Source organism: Megalops cyprinoides, chromosome 11 (genome assembly GCF_013368585.1).
Source record: "Megalops cyprinoides isolate fMegCyp1 chromosome 11, fMegCyp1.pri, whole genome shotgun sequence".
In the NCBI taxonomy this organism is placed as follows: Eukaryota; Metazoa; Chordata; class Actinopteri; order Elopiformes; family Megalopidae; genus Megalops; species Megalops cyprinoides.
The window spans coordinates 11,406,611-11,424,287 of NC_050593.1; the positions used below are offsets into that span (position 1 = coordinate 11,406,611).

Genomic DNA, 17,677 nt, shown 5'->3' on the forward strand with positions numbered 1-17,677 from the left:
TTTTTAACGTGTACACGTAGCGCTCCATTTTATATATTACACTGCCGTTATTGGCTTGTTTTCCATGGCAGAAAATTTGATAACCGTTGTTAACTGCCCTTTTAACTTTTTGCTCACTTTTCATGGATTTTTGCAACATTTAATATGCTTAAAATGGCTGCGGTTAGAACCTCCTTGTAAATTGTTCTGATGTATTCATATGGAAAAGTACATTAGTAGATAAACTACAGTACTTTTCCATATGGATACATATAAGCTTGCTTTCCAGGCGATAACGGAGCAAACATTTTTTTTTTCCTTTTCAAACAACCGCATAATTCAGATGACGAAAACCAAAGATGAGCACACATTTTCTCTGACATCACAAAAATTGTGCAGCAGTTAGCCGGAGTGTGTGTTGCGTTACCAGGGGGGTGGATCCACCGAATAGCACAGTTGGACGAGTCTTTTGCAAGAAAACAAAACAGACAGTCAAAGAGGATTAGTTCGACTTATCGAATTAGTATTCAGATGGGTGTTTCTTTGGGAATAAAAAATTGTTCGTCGCTACCTGTGAGCTCACCTGGCAAGATCAAGTAAATAGTATCTCGCTAGCAAACTAGCCAGCTAGGACGTGTGGCCTTGCGTCGGAAAGGAGCCTTGGACTCGAGTGGAAGTTCCAAGCGGACTCCTGAACTCTCTACGTCCGTGAAGTCTCCTGTCAGCGGGGCCGAGGCTCTTGCAGCCGGCCCTGTGGATGAGGAAGTGAAAAGATACAAGCCACCCAGGTAAGACTAATTAATCAACTTAGCTAGCTAATTCATTCCGGGAATGTCGACTGAAAGCTCGCATATTCTGATAGCTTGCTACGCTATTAGCTAGCTAGAGACAGCTCAGCTATGCTAGCCAGCTAACGTTAGCGAGCAAAGCCAATGCCAAGAGCTGGAGCACGACAGCCAGTTCGCTGTGTAAACGATGCAAACCGAGTCGTTGCACAGAAACAATAATTAGTTGACGATTTATGTCAGCGCTGAGTGATTTAGGTAGCTAGTTAGTTAACATGTTGACAGCCAATGTGGTTAGTTAGCTACTTAACAACCTAGCTACTAAACTGACAGCACTGATAATGACGTTTGTTCGCTAGCGAGCTACGCTTGTTAGGGCCATTTCGCCAAAAGGCTCTGTTGCTGGTTAGCTAGCTAACTGCGTCAGCTATCGTTTAACTCTGGACATTAGCTGCGAATAGCCAGAATTCTAGTTTGTGGATCGTGGCATTGCTTTCATAGCATTGTTTGCGATTGTCGATCGACACGAATGACACGGAGATAAGGAAACTGTGAGTGATGGCGAGATAAATGGCTAAGCTGCTTGTAAGGAACTGCGTTAAGACAGGTCGCCGTCTGAAGCACATCACAAATGTCAAGCAAGATGAGAACTGAATAATTTTTTGAGAGGCCCGTGGCTGCTACCTTAACGTTAATCTTCCACGGGGAATATGCTACAGTATGTCCAGCTATCGGTTATCAGTTTAATGTCTGTATATAGATTTTATGTTTCTTACATGCCAAGTGCGTTTGTTTCGACACTCAAAGCAGTGGTAAGCAAACGCTACACATCGCATGTTTCCTTGATTGTGTATCACGTGGTTCACAGTAACACGCTCTGGAGGTACTTAGGGGGCACGGAGGGCTGCAGGTTTCAGGAAATGTAAATTGGTGGTCAGTCCCGAAGAACAAAAATGTCTGGAGATAAATAATTTTAATCAGTACAAGAAAACACAAACCATGTTTTACAGGACTAATTTGTCAAAGAACATGATGTCAGGAGAGGGACTAATGCTAAGTGGTACTCTTTGGCAATAGGAGGAATGCGTTCATTTGTTTAACTTAATACTTTTTTTTAGCAGATGTACTCTCACCATAGCAGGTATTAACTATTGATGAGCTCCGCTATTTTAATTTCAAAGGTGAAAGTGAACATTTGATAGGCGAGGCAACAGCTGTTCAGACAACGCTGCACTTGCTGATCTGACCCCTCAGGAACAAGTGCACACAAATCAGATCGTAAGATGGTGATGATGTCATCTACCGGCCGCCCCTCGCCATGGCTGCGTGAATGCAGGAGACATAAATACAATGTCAGAGAGATAAACTTGAAATAAATGTCGAACGTAGTATTATGTGTTTTCGTAGGAAAACGGTGACTAGAATCCCAAGGAATTGAAAAGTAGAGCTTTAGCGTAGGAGGTTGTGGCCACAGTGATTAACTGCAGTGTAGATTTAACATGAACAGCGTGTGCAAGGGGGATAAGTCATTGTCAGAAAGATCTGTAATCAAAGTAAATGTAAGATGCAGGAGCGGAGGACCAATTAAACAGGGCATTTGCAGAGGTGTTATTTAAAGTGATGTGGCTTCGGGAAATGATGAAACTAAGGTAACAAGCTGGAGACCAGTGGCGTGGGTGTGATTGCAAGGGGGGGTCACGGTGCATAATGCATTTAATGAAAGAGCTTGTAGTAACAAATGAAGAAAACATGTCCAGAATATCCAGTATGTAACAAATGAAAAATCAAACAAGTCGTAAAACATTACCTTCACTATTGCGTCCAGTCTGTCCCTGCCCATGTTAGTTTCTAAACTGATTTCTTACAGTCCTCTCTCCAGGTTACATTTGGCATCCGTTACCAAAAAAAAAAAAAAAAACAACATAGACCAGCGGTTGTACTTGGCATCTTTGCAACCATGGAAATGGGTGGAATTTATTTATTTAAACCACTAGAGACAAGAAAATACGACGAGGCCTATTTGGATTATGGATTTACTTGTAAGTGACGCATGTGAAAAGTGTAGAGGCGAAAATCTGTTACGTTTTGTTTTTATTATTTATAGTGAGGTCAGCAAGTGTGCTGCGATTATTGTGAGTGGGTGCGTGTGTGGGGATGTCGTAGCCACAGTAATTAATTGAAATTAGTGGGGGGGCTTGACTAAATGATTAGCCGAGATGGGCAGAATGGCCTGCTCTCTGCAGCTCTCTCCAGTGTTACTTTATGAAGCTCAGTCTGAGTGGTTATGAAGTCAGATACATTGAAGTATAAACACAGAAGTTGTGCTTCTGTGTGTCTGGCCCTCAGCAGGAAAGGGGGCAGTTTTTTGCTGTTGCTTCTTGTGTAGACACATAAACGCACGCAACGTGACTCCTTCAATGTGACAATGAAAAGCAGTGCATCCGGGCAGACTGCGGGTATAGAAATCAAATGGTGATGGGTCGCGTTTTTCAAGAGAATATTTCGCTGCTCGGCTGCAAACATTTTTGTCTGGGCACAACGCATTTGTGAATTCTGAGTCTGTTCGCCAATCCAGTTGTGCCACGGGGTTGTCTGTGGTTAATACTTGAGACCTGTTTGCTCGTTTGATCTGTTTCTGTATGTACTCATTTCTGTTGTCAGGGACAGTGCCCAGATAAAACGCTCGTGATATGTCATGCTATGCATCGTACCCAGTTCGTCAACAGGCCAGATTTCACTGGATATATCAAAGTATGTCACAAAAAAGAAGGAAAAAGAACAAGAACGAAAAACCTGATATAATAAAAACAGAACAAACACAAACATATTGCATTGGTCAGACAGCATTGATACAAGGAGGAAACCTGTTAGAATTGGTTAAATTACGGGGTAAGGAGCTCCTGTGTGGTTCAGTCAGTTGAGGCGCCTGCTGTCAATGAAGACTGAGCCCAGCGGCCTCGGCTCCAGCCCACAGCGGAGCTCACATCGGCAGCACAAACTGGCTTCCTTCCATCCAGGGTATGTCTGCCATTATACCACGCTTGGTACCCAATAACTCGTGGAAGTGCCTGTGAGTCCGTTAGGTGACATCAGAGAGAGTTTGCATTCGCTTCCTGGTTCACTGTGGGACTGCAGCGTGAGGCTGATGTGCATTAGCCCATCGCAAAGAAACCGGTAAAAAGGGAGGAAAAATAGAAAAGAAATAAATAAGTACCGACAAGGAACAACATATCACAGGTTGCGGTTTAGCATTATTTTTGGCTGCACTGCTGATATATTCAGGGGTTTGTCTTTCTTTGGCTTTGCTGATTAATGAAGCCCCTTTGCCTTGCAGGAGAAAGGGGACTTGCTAATGGGAGAAGCCTCATTCCTGGACTCCTGGGTCGATCAGCGCGCTGTGATGATGGGTGGGTGTCGTCAGCTGCCAATCACCTTTGCTCTCTCCATCCACTACTGATATTACACTGTTATATAAATACAGGTATTCTATTTGTTTCTACATGCTCATTTGTGTGGTGCTCTGGACAGCAGGGTTGTAACATTGTGGCACGTCTCATTCCAGGGTCTTTGCGCACCTCTGTGCTTTGACCGTTATGAGCATTTTAAGAGGCTTTTGTTTTCCGATCATGATGCTGTTGTTGACTTCCGTTGCGAGCGGCGCAAACACACCTGTGGCCCTGAAGCTAAATTCTGATTGCTTCCTTTCCGAGATGCGAGCTCTTCAGCGCTGCACAGCTGCAGATAAGACTTTTTTTAGATGATTTTCATTTAGACTCACTAGGGGAAATCAGGGAGGCAGCGTGGCTCAGTGGTACAGAGCAAGGCTCATGATCTAGACGTTGCTCGTTCCATTCAGCGGGGCACTGCTGTTGTACCCTTGAGCAAGGTGCCCCACTCTAATTGCCTCAGTAAATATGCAGCTGTTAAAATGGAGAACATATAAAAATGTAAGATGGGCAAGCAGCTTGATGTAAAATTAATTACTGTAAGTGTTCTGCATTCGCGAATGCAGTCTTGATGACAAATTTGGATCTTTGAGATCCGTTTGAATTCATGTTCAGAAGTCAGACTTACACAGGTGTGTTTCACCAGTACCAGAGTTAACAGGAATTCAGAACTTCTCAGCTACAGATTTCCTCATGATAACGTTAACAAAGGAAACAGCATGTGATGAAACACATACGCCTAATGATGCAAGCCCTACTTACCTGTAAAGGTCGTGTGTTTGTTCGCTGGGTTGCGAATAATAATAAGTGCACATTGTACTTATTGTTGGATCTGCGTGTAAACCCCCCCCCCCCACAGATGAGCAGGAGGCGTTGAACTCAATCATGCAGGACCTGGCCGAGCTCCATCGTTCCAGCCGCCCCACCATGTCTCTGACTGACCTGGGCAAGCCCAAGGCCTCCTCACCCAAGAACCAGGTGTGCCCTCGCCGTGAGACGCCTACATCACCGTCTGAGTTGCTTGCGCACTCACCTGCCGGTCACATGACCCCTGGCTGGAACAGGCACCCGCACCGTTACCTCAGTGTCAGATACAGCCCTTGCTTTCCTACATCGCTGTAACAGCCTATCGGTAATTCGGTTGTACGTGCTGAATAATCACATGCTGCGTTGTTTGGGGTTGGATATTTGTTCTAGGTCTTTTTAACCTTTTTATGATGCATCATAGCATTGTATGAGGAGGTTATACCTGTTCGCGTGTGCATATTGCAGATCCTGACACAGTTCTGAACTGACTAGTTGGAAGTGTTCAATGTAAACGTGTCTGATGTGTAAAGATTTTAAACAAACCAGGCAATGTAGTAAAAGGGAAAATAAACAAGCTTTTGATGGCCTTCAGATAAGGGTCAGTCAGAGGAATCTGCCTGTAGTGGCCACTTCTGAAGGTTTGACTCATATTTGCAAATGCCGTGTTTTTACAGAACGATGTTCGAGTGAAGTTCGAGTACAGAGGTGAAAAGAGGTGAGAGAACAAGCTTATGTTACATTTGCTGTAAATGGGTGCCTTTGTCGACGCATAGGGAATGATTGCTTGTCTTGTCCATTACTCCTGAAGAATCTTGCAGTTCCCACGCCCGGTCAAGCTGGATGACCTGGTGTGTAAGGCCAAGGTGGCTTTTGGACAGGCCATGGACTTGCACTACACCAACAACGAGGTACTAGCTCACTTAATGAAGAATGAGAATTTGGAGTCTTATTTCACACGTGACTAAACCCTCTGCTGCCTTACTTTGCCTCACCATGCCTTGAATTTGCTGGTAAGGTAATGTGGTCATCTGTAGTTCTGCTTCATACGAATTAAATCGTCCTGGACATAGATTTATATACGCAGCGTGTTCTGGATAATACAGGATACAGTTTGACGTTATCGGCGCAAGGATTGTCAAAGCTATTATGTGAACACAGCGTTCCCAGCACCTGTGTGCCTCTCTTACCCTTTGACCTGGATGTGTTATCACCATGTAGTGCACGTCCTGTGCTCCTTTCGTGGAGGTATGGGTTTTGTAAGCGTCATTGTGAAAGCTGTGGGTGTTCTGTCCCTGACCACTCCTTTTGCTGAATATGCATAATGAGCTAGCAAATCAGAATCATGTTTGGCTCAAACAATTTGGCAGAAACAGGATATTAAAATGCACAGAGCTAAATTCCTATCTCTTAAGCTGGCTCTCAGCTGATTCGTCTTTCTTTGTCTGTGTGTGTGTGTGTGTGTGTGTGTGTGTGTGTGTGTAGCTGGTCATCCCTCTGAGCACACAGGATGACCTGGACAAGGCTGTGGAGCTGCTGGACCGCAGTGTCCACATGAAGAGCCTGAAGATCCTGCTGGTGTTGCAGGCCTCCACACAGGTCAGCTGCCTCCCTGTGCAACTACATGTGGAAAATGTCTCACACGCACACTTCGTCACTTACCCACAGACAGGCACACACACGCACGCACACACTCTCTGTCACGCACACGTGCTTTCTCGCACAGCCTGTCACATGCATACACACACTCTCACACACGCGCTCTCACATTTTCTCTCACACACGGACACACACCGCCTTGCACATACGCGCACACAGATTGTACCAGTGTGGCTCCATGCTGCACTGATTCTCAGTCCTGCTCCTGGGGCCCCCCTGCTCTACACATTTTCCATCTTTCCCTGCTCTACCTACCTGACCGAATGCATCAGTGGCACTTTTGATTAGCTGAGCACACCCGATTTAATCAACAGCATGTTTGGAGCAAGGACAGATAGAAGATATGCAGGACAGGGGGGCTCCAGGAGTAGGATCGAGAAGCACTGTGACTGGTGAATTTGTCCACTCTTAAAGTGCGAGCCGTAACCAAAGGTTAATGAACGGCGTTCACACCGTCTCTGAGCCCACGTGCAGACAGAGACAGGCAGGTACCTGCCGTCAGAGAGCGCTCGGTGCAGTTCTGCGCACGACCAGCGGCTGACTGGCTGCGCAGCCTCTCTCGACTGTTTACACAGCGCCGAGTGACGCGGAGCTTCGGCCGGCGCCGGCACGCACGCGGCCGCTTATGTTTACCGCTGCGGTTTCCCCTGCCGGTATCTCGGGACGCATCGCGAGCTCTCTGTGCAGCGGAGCGAGGCTGGCTTCTCTTTTCAACGGGGAGCGGCAGAGATCAAACGCGTGCAGGTGTGTGCATGGGAGAGGGCACCGATGGTTGATTTGGCAGTCCAGCCAGTTGGAGCTCCTGTCTTTGACAAGTCAACACCTTCCGGCCCATGAAGAACTTGTTGTGTATTGTGTTCTGTGTCATCTCAGATAGACTCACCTGACCCTCCTTTCCTTATGTATCACACAATCCATCTCTGTGTGTTACATGTTTAATCTACATGCAGACCAGGCCCAAGAGTCTGAAGTGGAGGCCTTCCTTCAGCTGAGTTGTGTCGCTTTTGTGACATTCAGGAGAGTTAAAGAACGTCTCTCTCATGGCTTCCTTTGCTTTCAAATATGCTTTTTTTATGTGGCTCTAAGGAGCGAGGCTGCAGATGCGGCGTGCCCTTCTCTTCTCTGTGTACAGAGAAGGTTCCGGATGTTAGCCAAAGAAAGCGCTGCGCTGGCCTCTCACTGCTCGGTGTGTTTCTGTCCCACTCTCAGAGCTCCAGCACCCACATGGAGCTGCTGCCGTCACTGGAGGACCTAGACAACACCGCCTTCAGAGGGACGGACAAGAAGAGCATGCTGGCTTTGATCGGTGGGTCATCCATCAAGCGTCAAATACCCTGAGGGGGCATTCTCCGTCGAGTGGCAAAAGAGAGAGTGTGTCGCTCCGAAAATGCGGCAGAACAGGAAGTGTATGGTGGTGTTTTATGGTGGCGTTATTAAGGTGTTCGCTTAAAGTGAGACTTGTAGAACTCCATGCTTATCATTGTTCCGAGCCTCCGTCATAGGATTGCTCCTTAACTCTTTTGAGTTTTAAGCTGTTTATACTTTTATTAAACTGTATACTAGTCTTCAGTTTTTTTGGTCCTTGTAACAATGGCTGATTAGTTACTGCTGCTTACTCTTTAGCAATAACTACTCATTGTGTTCAAGATCACACTGGTTAGCAGACTCCCTTATCCAGACTTATTTACTATTTATTAAGGCAGTGCATGTTAGGTATGTCCTCTCAAGGGCATATCCGTAATGCCCCACATAGGAGTCTGATTTGCAGGTTTAGAAGGCTGTGGTTAGAACCATTAGACCATACAGCCACCCTTGTATCATAAAACAACACACGTAGTGTAGGGTAAGTATTTTATGCTGGATTCTGTAAATTTGGTGGGACTCCGAGGTTTGATAATCAGTGGGTCTCACCAGCAGGAGAAAAAGGCAGAGGAGATGGTATGTGAGGGAAAGCTCGTAAGTGCCAGGAGATTTTAAGGGAAGCTGCTATGCTGTGTGGGAATTGGGGAAGAAAGGAAAGTGAGGGGGAAAAAGTCAGGTACAGAGGCTGGGGGAATAACTCTGCGTTCAGAGAGGAGCAGGTGGAAGGGTGTGGTTACTGTTCTTTCAAGTAGAAGCAGGTGGAAAGGTGACGTTAAGGTTCTTTCATTTAGAGGCAGGTGGAACTGTATGGGTATTAGATTTGCAGTAAGTGGGTAGATTTGATGCAGGTATTCTGTAGGTAGAGGAAGGCTTTCGATTGCTAACCCAGCACACCCCCTCAACTCCCCAGGCTCCCATTCTACTGATCGCAGTTCGCCCCCTCCTGGGTACATCCCTGATGCGCTGCAGCAGGTCGCCCGAAACGGTTCCTTCACAAGCATCAACAGTGAGGGCGAGTTCATCCCCGAGAGCATGGACCAGGTAAACACGAGAGAGGCTGTCGGGTGACTGGCCCGAGAGAGACAGACGGGCAAGCGACCCGAGAGAGACCGAGAACTGCACATGTAGCAGATACCCAACAGGAGCATTGCTGGAGAGTGGGCAGTATTTAATACTGGTGGTGGACGGTGTTTAACACCCACGCGTGACACATGTCCCACAGTAACGTGGCCGTTACGCTGTGTGTGTCTCTTGTGGCAGATGCTGGACCCTCTGTCGATGAGCAGCCCGGAGAATTCGGCCTCCGGTAGCTGTCCTTCCCTCGACAGCCCGCTCGACAGGTGAGACCCGCTCACTGATCTCAGACCTGCTTACTGATCTCATTACTCATTCAGGAGCCTGGATCACTCATAAAGAAGGATAAGAATGACTGCACAGAAAAGTGTTTAATATGCACCTCTCAGAAAGCATCTTGGCTCCCTTACCCACTTGTGATAGCACTTAAATCTTTGTTTGTCTAGCATTTTTTAAGGTTTTATTATTGTTGCACTTCGGTAGTTATTGTAGAATTTTTATTGTGGCATGTTATTGATGCATTTATAGATGCTTGTCATTTTCTGTATGTGCAGTTCACATGGTCTTAATGTATGTACTTATGCGCCCTTGATTTGTTCATTGCTCTGGCTCATAGTGTCTGCCAAAAGCATTTTCTCTCATTAAGGTCTTTCTGTGCTCTGAGATCGTTCCTTGTTACATGGTGTCCTTGTACCAAGCACCTGTAGTGCTCCTCCGGGTGTGCCTGTGTGCTGTTGCCCTCAGCATTTATAAAGATAGTGTCTTTATATAAAGATAACCTGAGAGTGGAATTGCCCCTGAGTAACATGCGTGCGTGGGCGTGCGACTCCTCTCTCCCTGCAGCGACAGCTACCCCAAATCCCGCATGCCCAGAGCGCAGAGTTACCCGGACAACCACCAAGAGTTCTCAGGTGAGTGTCCGCGGTGCGCCCGCTTCGGAAGGTGCCGTCGGTTTTGGGAGGGGGTGCGGTCAGCAGCGCTCGCCCTGCGGTCTCACCCCAGATCCTCTCTCCCTTGCCCCGCTCAGATTACGACATCCCCGTGTTTGAGAAGATTGCGAAAGGCGGGACCTACCCACGGCGCTATCACATCTCCTTCGGTCACCAGGACTACAGCGACGGTGAGAGCCGGGGGGGTGGGGCGTGCTCAGTCACGCACGTGCGTGCGTACACGAGCGCACACACACACACACACACACACACACACACACACACACACACACACACACACACACACACACACACACAGACGTGTACACACGGTGGAGGGAGTGCAGTCGGCTAACCTGCAATCGGTCGGTTAGACCCTGCATTCTTGCGCAGTGCAGGCTAACGTAGGTGTTTTTTTTTTACTGAGTTTGCTTAAGAGACGCACCTATTCAGAGTGACTTACGTGGCTTACAGCTGCCCACATGCTGTGTCAGTTCCAGCTTGCTGCTGCTATAGCTGCATGGTGTCTTTAATGGACTTATGTGGCTGTAATGGATCAGATAAGATCAGTATTAAGTTGATGGAGCTGTGGGGAACCCTCTGAAACTCATCCTGATTCAAGGGCAGACTTTTTCAATTGATGACAAAAAATCTGAAGGACTTTGATGAGATCAAGTTATAAGGAGGTGGTATCAGTTGTGTAGTTGAGGATGAAATGGTGAATTGCATGCGCGGCAGGCAGGGGGTTGACCAGCACTGTCAGAGTGCATGATTTTCACACAGTCTGCCTAATGTCTTTGTTATGGGCCCATAACCCAGAGGCCGCTCGATCAAACACCCTCCTTTGCTACGACCTTTAAGCCGCAGTGCGGCGTCATGGTAGGGAGAAGGGCTTGTAACTAAAAGGTTGTCGGTTTGATTCCCTGCTGGGGCACTGCTGTTGCACCCTTGGGCAGGGTACTTAGCCCCCAGTTGCCTTGTAAATATCATAAATATCCAGCTGTATAACAGATGAAGTAGTAGCCTGTGTAAGTGGCTCGGGATAAGACTGTCCGGAACTGAACTGTGGGCCGGTGTTTCTTGGGGGACAGGGAGGAAGACGTTCCCGCGCGCGCGGCGCACGCAGGGCCACAGCCTGCGCTCCCCGGTGAGCTTCAGCCCCACGGAGCAGTCCCTCAGCACCAGCAGCGGCAGCAGCATCTTCACCCCCGACCTGGAGGAGGCCGGCCGCCGCCGCCGCGGCAGCGACATCGACACCAACCCCACCCTGTCCGTCATGGACATCAGCCCGCCCAGCCGCTGTGAGTCACAGGGGGACGGAGTATGTGTGTGTGTGTGTGTGTGCGCGCGTGTGCTTTTGTGTGTTTTCATGCCTACTTTTGTGTGTTTTCATTTGTGTCTGCAAGCATACTTTTTCTGCATATGTTTTTGTGTTCAGTCGTGTGTATAGCTGTGTATACATGTGCATATATATATATATATATGTATATATATATATATATATATATATATATATATAGCCGATAGAAAAACATCTATGGTTTCATATTATGCTCTATCGCTTATTGCGTTGTGTCGCAAATCACGCACTTTACGGCAAAATTTTTCATCATTTTGATGACGCTTTGCGTTCTTCCACACGGCACGGATGCAGGCAGGAAATCTGCATGAAGGCAACACAAACATGGACGAAAGTGAACGTGACAGAACTATAGTTGAAAAGTGTTTTCTGTTTACCTTTTTGTATTTTATACATTAATATTTTATATTTTGTTACATGCTTAACCCTTACGCACATAAATGATTTTTATGCTGTGTAGCGTGCGTGCTACGTTACATGGTTTCTTAAGTTTTCATCAGCGTTATTAAGCTTCTCATAGTTTTCAGTTAGCATTTGCTATATTTTTTAAAGCTAAATCGCTGTTTCCTCAAAGCTGAACTTAGCTAGAATTTTTTCCAGTCTAGTGTTTTAATCGCACTGGTTTAACATACGCGCTAAACGGCTAATCACACCGGTGTGACTGCACGCGCGAAAGGGTTCATTGAAAATTTGCACAAAGGTTCTAAATAAAAGGAGAAAAATAATCAAGTATGAGTAAGTAACTTTTATTTGTCGAGTATATAATTCAAAATGTAATAAGAAATAGGCATTTCCATGTGGTTATTTTATATGAACTATTCATTCGTTGAATTTACCTTTATCGGGATTTATCATTATCGGGATATGAAATGACCCATATCGGGATTTGAGATTTTGATCATATCGCGCAGCCCTACTTGTTTGTCGGTGTGTGTATGTGCATGCATATGTGTGTGTGTCTGATCCAGAACAGCGGTTCCTAGTTTTTTTTTTTTTCCCCTGAGCCCCCCCCCAAAATGGAGATGTAAACTTTCCATGCAATTCTCCTCCTCCTCTTTTTGCTACTCTCTCTTCAATGCAGTTGATATTACGTGGTCAGCTGTAACGGATGCTCCTTTATCACTGCTTTTCATTGCTTTTCATCGCCTCAGTCCTCAAGGAAAGAGGAAAGAGTTTGAGACATTGCTGTGTTGTTTTCAGTTATGCCACAGCTCCACAGGGCATGCTTTTCAGACAAAGGTCTGCAGTTTTTCTTATGCAGGGAAAATGTTTCCCAGCAAGCTCTGAAATTGCTGATCATTAAAATGATGCGAGGAGCCCTCTTTTGCCAAATAAGATTCAACAGTTATCCTTAAACTCACCAACTGTAGTGTGAGCATTCAGCCCATCAGGAGCTACCTTACCTCTCTGTAAAGCAAAGACACACATGCATCATCTCCTTGCACAAGATCAAGAAAAAATGCATTAATTAATGCAGTTAGGCTATCCTCACTTTGGTTCATAGGACATGTGAAGGTTCGTTGGGTATCGTGTCGGCAGCCGGTGCCTCCCCTGTATGCAGCTTGGTGCCACAGCTCTCACATGTGCTGCAAGTCCTGATTTCTCTCCACCCACCTGAACATCAGAACAGAGTCCATTATAATGTTCCCAATACAGACCCTTTTCTGTCACCAAAGTTTGAAGGACTTATCTGATGTAATTCTCCTTGAGACTGTATAACAAAGTAAAAAGCCTTCCTTTATCTCCAGTCATGTCTCTTACAAAATTATCACTTGAGCTACATTTGTGGTGTTTGTAGTTTCATCAGTTACGAACACTGGACTGGTATGGATTAGCTGTTCCTCTGTGTCTGCTGTGATATCCGCATGTCTGTGGCTGACTCATATCAGACGCTGGAATGCATTTGAAAAAGGTTTAACTGATGTGGTTGATGTACAGATACAGCTAAATTACACTGACCTGACATTTTAACTGTGACAGATTTTATGAGAGAAAAAAAAAAAAAAACCTCACAGGGTTTTTCCTTTTAGCACTGAGTTTGAATGGCCTCATGCTGTCGCCGGCTAGCGCATTGTGGTTGAGGTTCCTTACTGGAGCCAGTGAACCTACGGTCTATGAAGTTTGATGTTTCCATTATTTGCCTACCAGACTAAAAATACCGTCACAGCACGCTGACACAGGACCATTGTAGAGAGGAATTGGGCCTGCTCTAATTAAAACTGCAGCGCACACTATTACAAACATATTTGCAGTTCTGCGCAAATTACTTATGATTTACTACATATCTGGTGTATTTTTACTAGATATATCTACTTTATCATTACTATCAGTGCATGTGCACAGTTACCCCTTGCACTTTTGAAGTCTGTGCCATGTCCATTCTCCTAAGACCCTTTGGGGCATCCCCCCTCCGGTTTGTAAACCTCTGTCCTGGCCTGTCAGCATGAGCGTGTGTCCGTAACCGTGTTCGCCTTGCCGTCTCCAGCTCCGCGCGCCCCCACAAACTGGCGCCTCGGGAAGCTGCTGGGCCAGGGCGCCTTCGGCCGGGTCTTCCTGTGCTACGACGCGGACACGGGCCGCGAGCTGGCCGTCAAGCAGGTGCAGTTCGACCCGGAGAGCCCGGAGACCAGCAAGGTGAGCGCGGAGGGAGGGCGTCCCTCTCCGTTTCTCGGCGCCGCGCGTTGGCGAGCGTCGCGCTCACCGGGACGGCACGGTTGTTTTTCCGCAGGAGGTGAGCGCCCTGGAGTGCGAGATCCAGCTGCTGAAGAACCTGTTCCACGAGCGGATCGTGCAGTACTACGGCTGCCTGCGCGACACGCAGGAGCGCACGCTCTCCATCTTCATGGAGTACATGCCTGGGGTGAGCTAACGCGCACGCACACACTGTCCCACACGCGCGCGCTCACACATACACACACACATACACGCACGCGCACACATATGCACACGCACGTACACGCACGCACACACACGCGCACATGCACGTACACGCACGCACACACACGCACATGCACGTACACGCGCACACACGCACACACGCGCACATGCACGTACACGCGCACACACGCACACACGCGCACATGCACGTACACGCACGCGCACACACGCACATACACGTACACGCACGCGCACACACGCACATACACGTACACGCACGCGCACACACACGCATGTACATACACAGTGGCCTGCAAAGACACACACACGCACATACACAGCGGCATGCAAAGGTACACACACACACACACACACGCACATACACAGCGGCATGCAAAGATGCACACACACACACGCACACACACACACACACACACACACACACACACACACACACACACAGCGGCATGCACAGGAGCACAGTCACAAAGAAAGATACACACACACACACACATACATTCTCTCAGCCACAAGCACTTTCTCACACATGCTTGCATCCATACTCACACACTGTCCCACATGCGCACGCTCACACATACACACACTCAGACACACACACACACACACACACACACACACAGAGTCATGCGAACACATGGACACAAGTTGAAAACACACACAACTAAAAATGCACATCTGTTAAGGCTCTACTTCCTCCTGAGTACTGTATAGCCGATGGTTGGAGAAAATGTGCTGTCTGTCTGCCCTGTACCTGTGCCCTGATGGGGTCTCATCCTCGCCCCGCAGGGCTCCATTAAGGACCAGCTGAAGTCCTACGGCGCCCTGACGGAAAACGTCACACGCAAGTACACCCGGCAGATCCTGGAGGGAGTGTCCTACCTGCACAGCAACATGATCGTGCACCGGGACATCAAAGGTGAGCAGGACGCCATCAAGGGGGGGGATACGGCCGCCGGGCACCGGGGCGCACGAGCTAGGGGACCAACCGCAACGCTCTCTCCCCACAGGGGCCAACATCCTGCGGGACTCGGCGGGGAACGTGAAGCTGGGCGACTTCGGGGCGAGCCGGCGTCTGCAGACCATCTGTCTGTCTGGGACGGGGATCAAGTCTGTGACCGGCACCCCCTACTGGATGAGCCCGGAAGTGATCAGCGGAGAGGGATATGGAAGGAAGGCAGACATCTGGTAAGAGGAGCGGTTAGGAGTGTGGAAGTAACGGGAGTATGTTTGAGGCTGTAGTGAGAATTTCACTATGCTTTTGTGTGTCGTTTAGGATAGCAGTGAATTTTTTTTTTAACTGATTTTGTTTTGAGTTCTTGTCAGGTTGGGGCGGGTCTCAGTATTGTTCCTGATTTTTCGGGCCGACATTCAGTAAAGAGCTTTTAACAGTAAACCCCCCCCCCCGATCTGTGTTCAGGAGCGTCGGCTGCACGGTGGTGGAGATGCTGACACAGCGCCCCCCGTGGGCAGAATTTGAAGCCATGGCGGCCATCTTTAAGATCGCCACCCAGCCCACGAACCCTGTCCTGCCCGCACACGTGTCGGAGCACTGCCGCGACTTCCTCAAGCGCATCTTCGTGGAGACCAAGCAGCGCCCGGCAGCCGAGGAACTGCTGCGACACATCTTTGTGCACTAGTCCCCCCCCCCCCCCCCCCCCCCCCCCCCCCCACTCCCCGAACTGCTGGGGGGGAGGGGGGGGGGCAGACACCCCCCCCCTTCCCTCTCCCCTCCTCCCCTTTCCAGCCCAGTATCCACAGAGAAGCCTGTCCCCTGAAACCTGAAAAGATTGTGGACATTGAGGACTTTCTCCTGTACAGCTCTGGGGAAGGAGGGACTCAATGGAAAACGTTTGCACCTTAATTTCACACTGGGGTAGGTTCCCACAAAGACCAAAATACACAACTCTCAGCAGTTTCCTCCCCATTCATTTTATATATATATATACATATATATACATACTGAAGTCGGTGGAGTGGATATCTGTGCGTTTGAATCCAGGCGTGTTCTGGATTTGCAGGGGATGGGGTGGGTGGGGGTGAGGGGACGGGGGTGAGAGAGGCGGGCCGGCGCTGTGCTGACCCGAACCAGAATGTATCGGCAAGCCCGGTGACGGTCCTGGGTCCCGAGCAAGCTGCTAAATGCAAACAGGTGGAGGCGGGTTGCAGGGAGCGCGTCGTCAGCAGTCACGGTCCAAACGGAACACATCTCGAACAAAAGCGCGGCCTCAGAGCAACGACCAGCCTGTCCAGTTCCTGTCATCTACCATCTCTCCCTCTCTGTCTGGTACTTGAAACCTTTATCTGGAGTTTGCCTTTTTTTTGTTATTTTGGAATGCGGAGGCTTGTCTCTCGTTTTAATTTCGAGCGTGTTTACAGAAGCATTGGTACGGATGTTCGCTTGAAGCCTTCCTCTCTGTGCTGCTTGGAGCGGTTGCCGCTAGCCGGTCGCGCGGTCTGCCGCTTCGGTGCGTCGGCGGCTCTGGTGTGTTGCTGACTTCCTGTTGCCTTTTCATCTCTTTCGTTGCGTGGCCTTGGCGCCACGGCGACGATTTTCTCTCACCTTTTCTCGAGAAACGTTAGTCGGATAAAAATCTCAAACAAACCAAAGTAGAGAACAATAACCCTGGTCGGACCGGGTTAGTGCCTCAGCTGTGGGGCTCCGAATCAGAGGGGTAGGAACTCGAGGAGGGCTTTAACGGTTTACAGAGCCTGCTCATCTCATCTCGGCACATGTGCAGCAGGTTACCGGACTCTGGGTGATGCGGTCAGGTACTAACGCCAGGTACTAACGCCAGGTACTAACGCCAGGTACACTCCAGCCTGTGCTCTCCTGGGTCTTCTCCGCTGAACGCTGGCACTGGGCAGGTTCTGTACTCCATAGTCCCGTCTCCAGAGAGAAACCCACTCTCTGCCCAGCAGCAGTCTTCTGCTGAATGAAACACTAAACCCTGTCTCTCTTACTCACACACACACACACATACACACACACACAGGCATACACAACCACTCAAGTGTACACTTGCAAACAGAAATATGCACACACACACACACAGGCATACACAACCACACAAGTGTACACTTGCAAACAGAAATACGCACACACACACACAAAGTGGACTCTGAAGTCAGTGTCTTTTCCCAGTGATATGCTATGGTCAAGAAGTTAAGAAATCACTGAAAATTCATTTCTAACGGACTACTTATCAGACAATAATAATGGAACCCAGGGCAGGTTAATGTAGGACGGTCTGTGTATATATATATATATAATATATATAATTATGAGTCTTCACCCCCCAGCATCCGTGGCTCAGATACAGATATTTATGAATATGAATCCAGATCAGACTCTGACTGATAACCACGTGGGTCAGGATTCCC

General features: G+C 48.1%; 1 protein-coding gene across 1 annotated transcript; it reads left to right on the plus strand.

The window, feature by feature from the left end:
• The first annotated feature begins 418 nt into the window (after nt 1-418).
• map3k2 (mitogen-activated protein kinase kinase kinase 2) lies at nt 419-15,942 on the plus strand. The gene is made up of 17 exons (XM_036540633.1): nt 419-767; nt 4,099-4,171; nt 5,070-5,188; nt 5,692-5,732; nt 5,826-5,925; nt 6,500-6,613; nt 7,883-7,979; nt 8,946-9,076; nt 9,296-9,375; nt 9,953-10,020; nt 10,137-10,229; nt 11,130-11,339; nt 13,884-14,032; nt 14,127-14,258; nt 15,083-15,212; nt 15,304-15,481; nt 15,714-15,942. The coding sequence occupies exons 2-17, from the start codon at nt 4,117-4,119 to the stop codon at nt 15,931-15,933; spliced, it is 1,917 nt and encodes a 638-aa protein (XP_036396526.1). The 5' UTR covers nt 419-767; nt 4,099-4,116; the 3' UTR covers nt 15,934-15,942.
• The last annotated feature ends 1,735 nt before the right edge of the window (nt 15,943-17,677 follow it).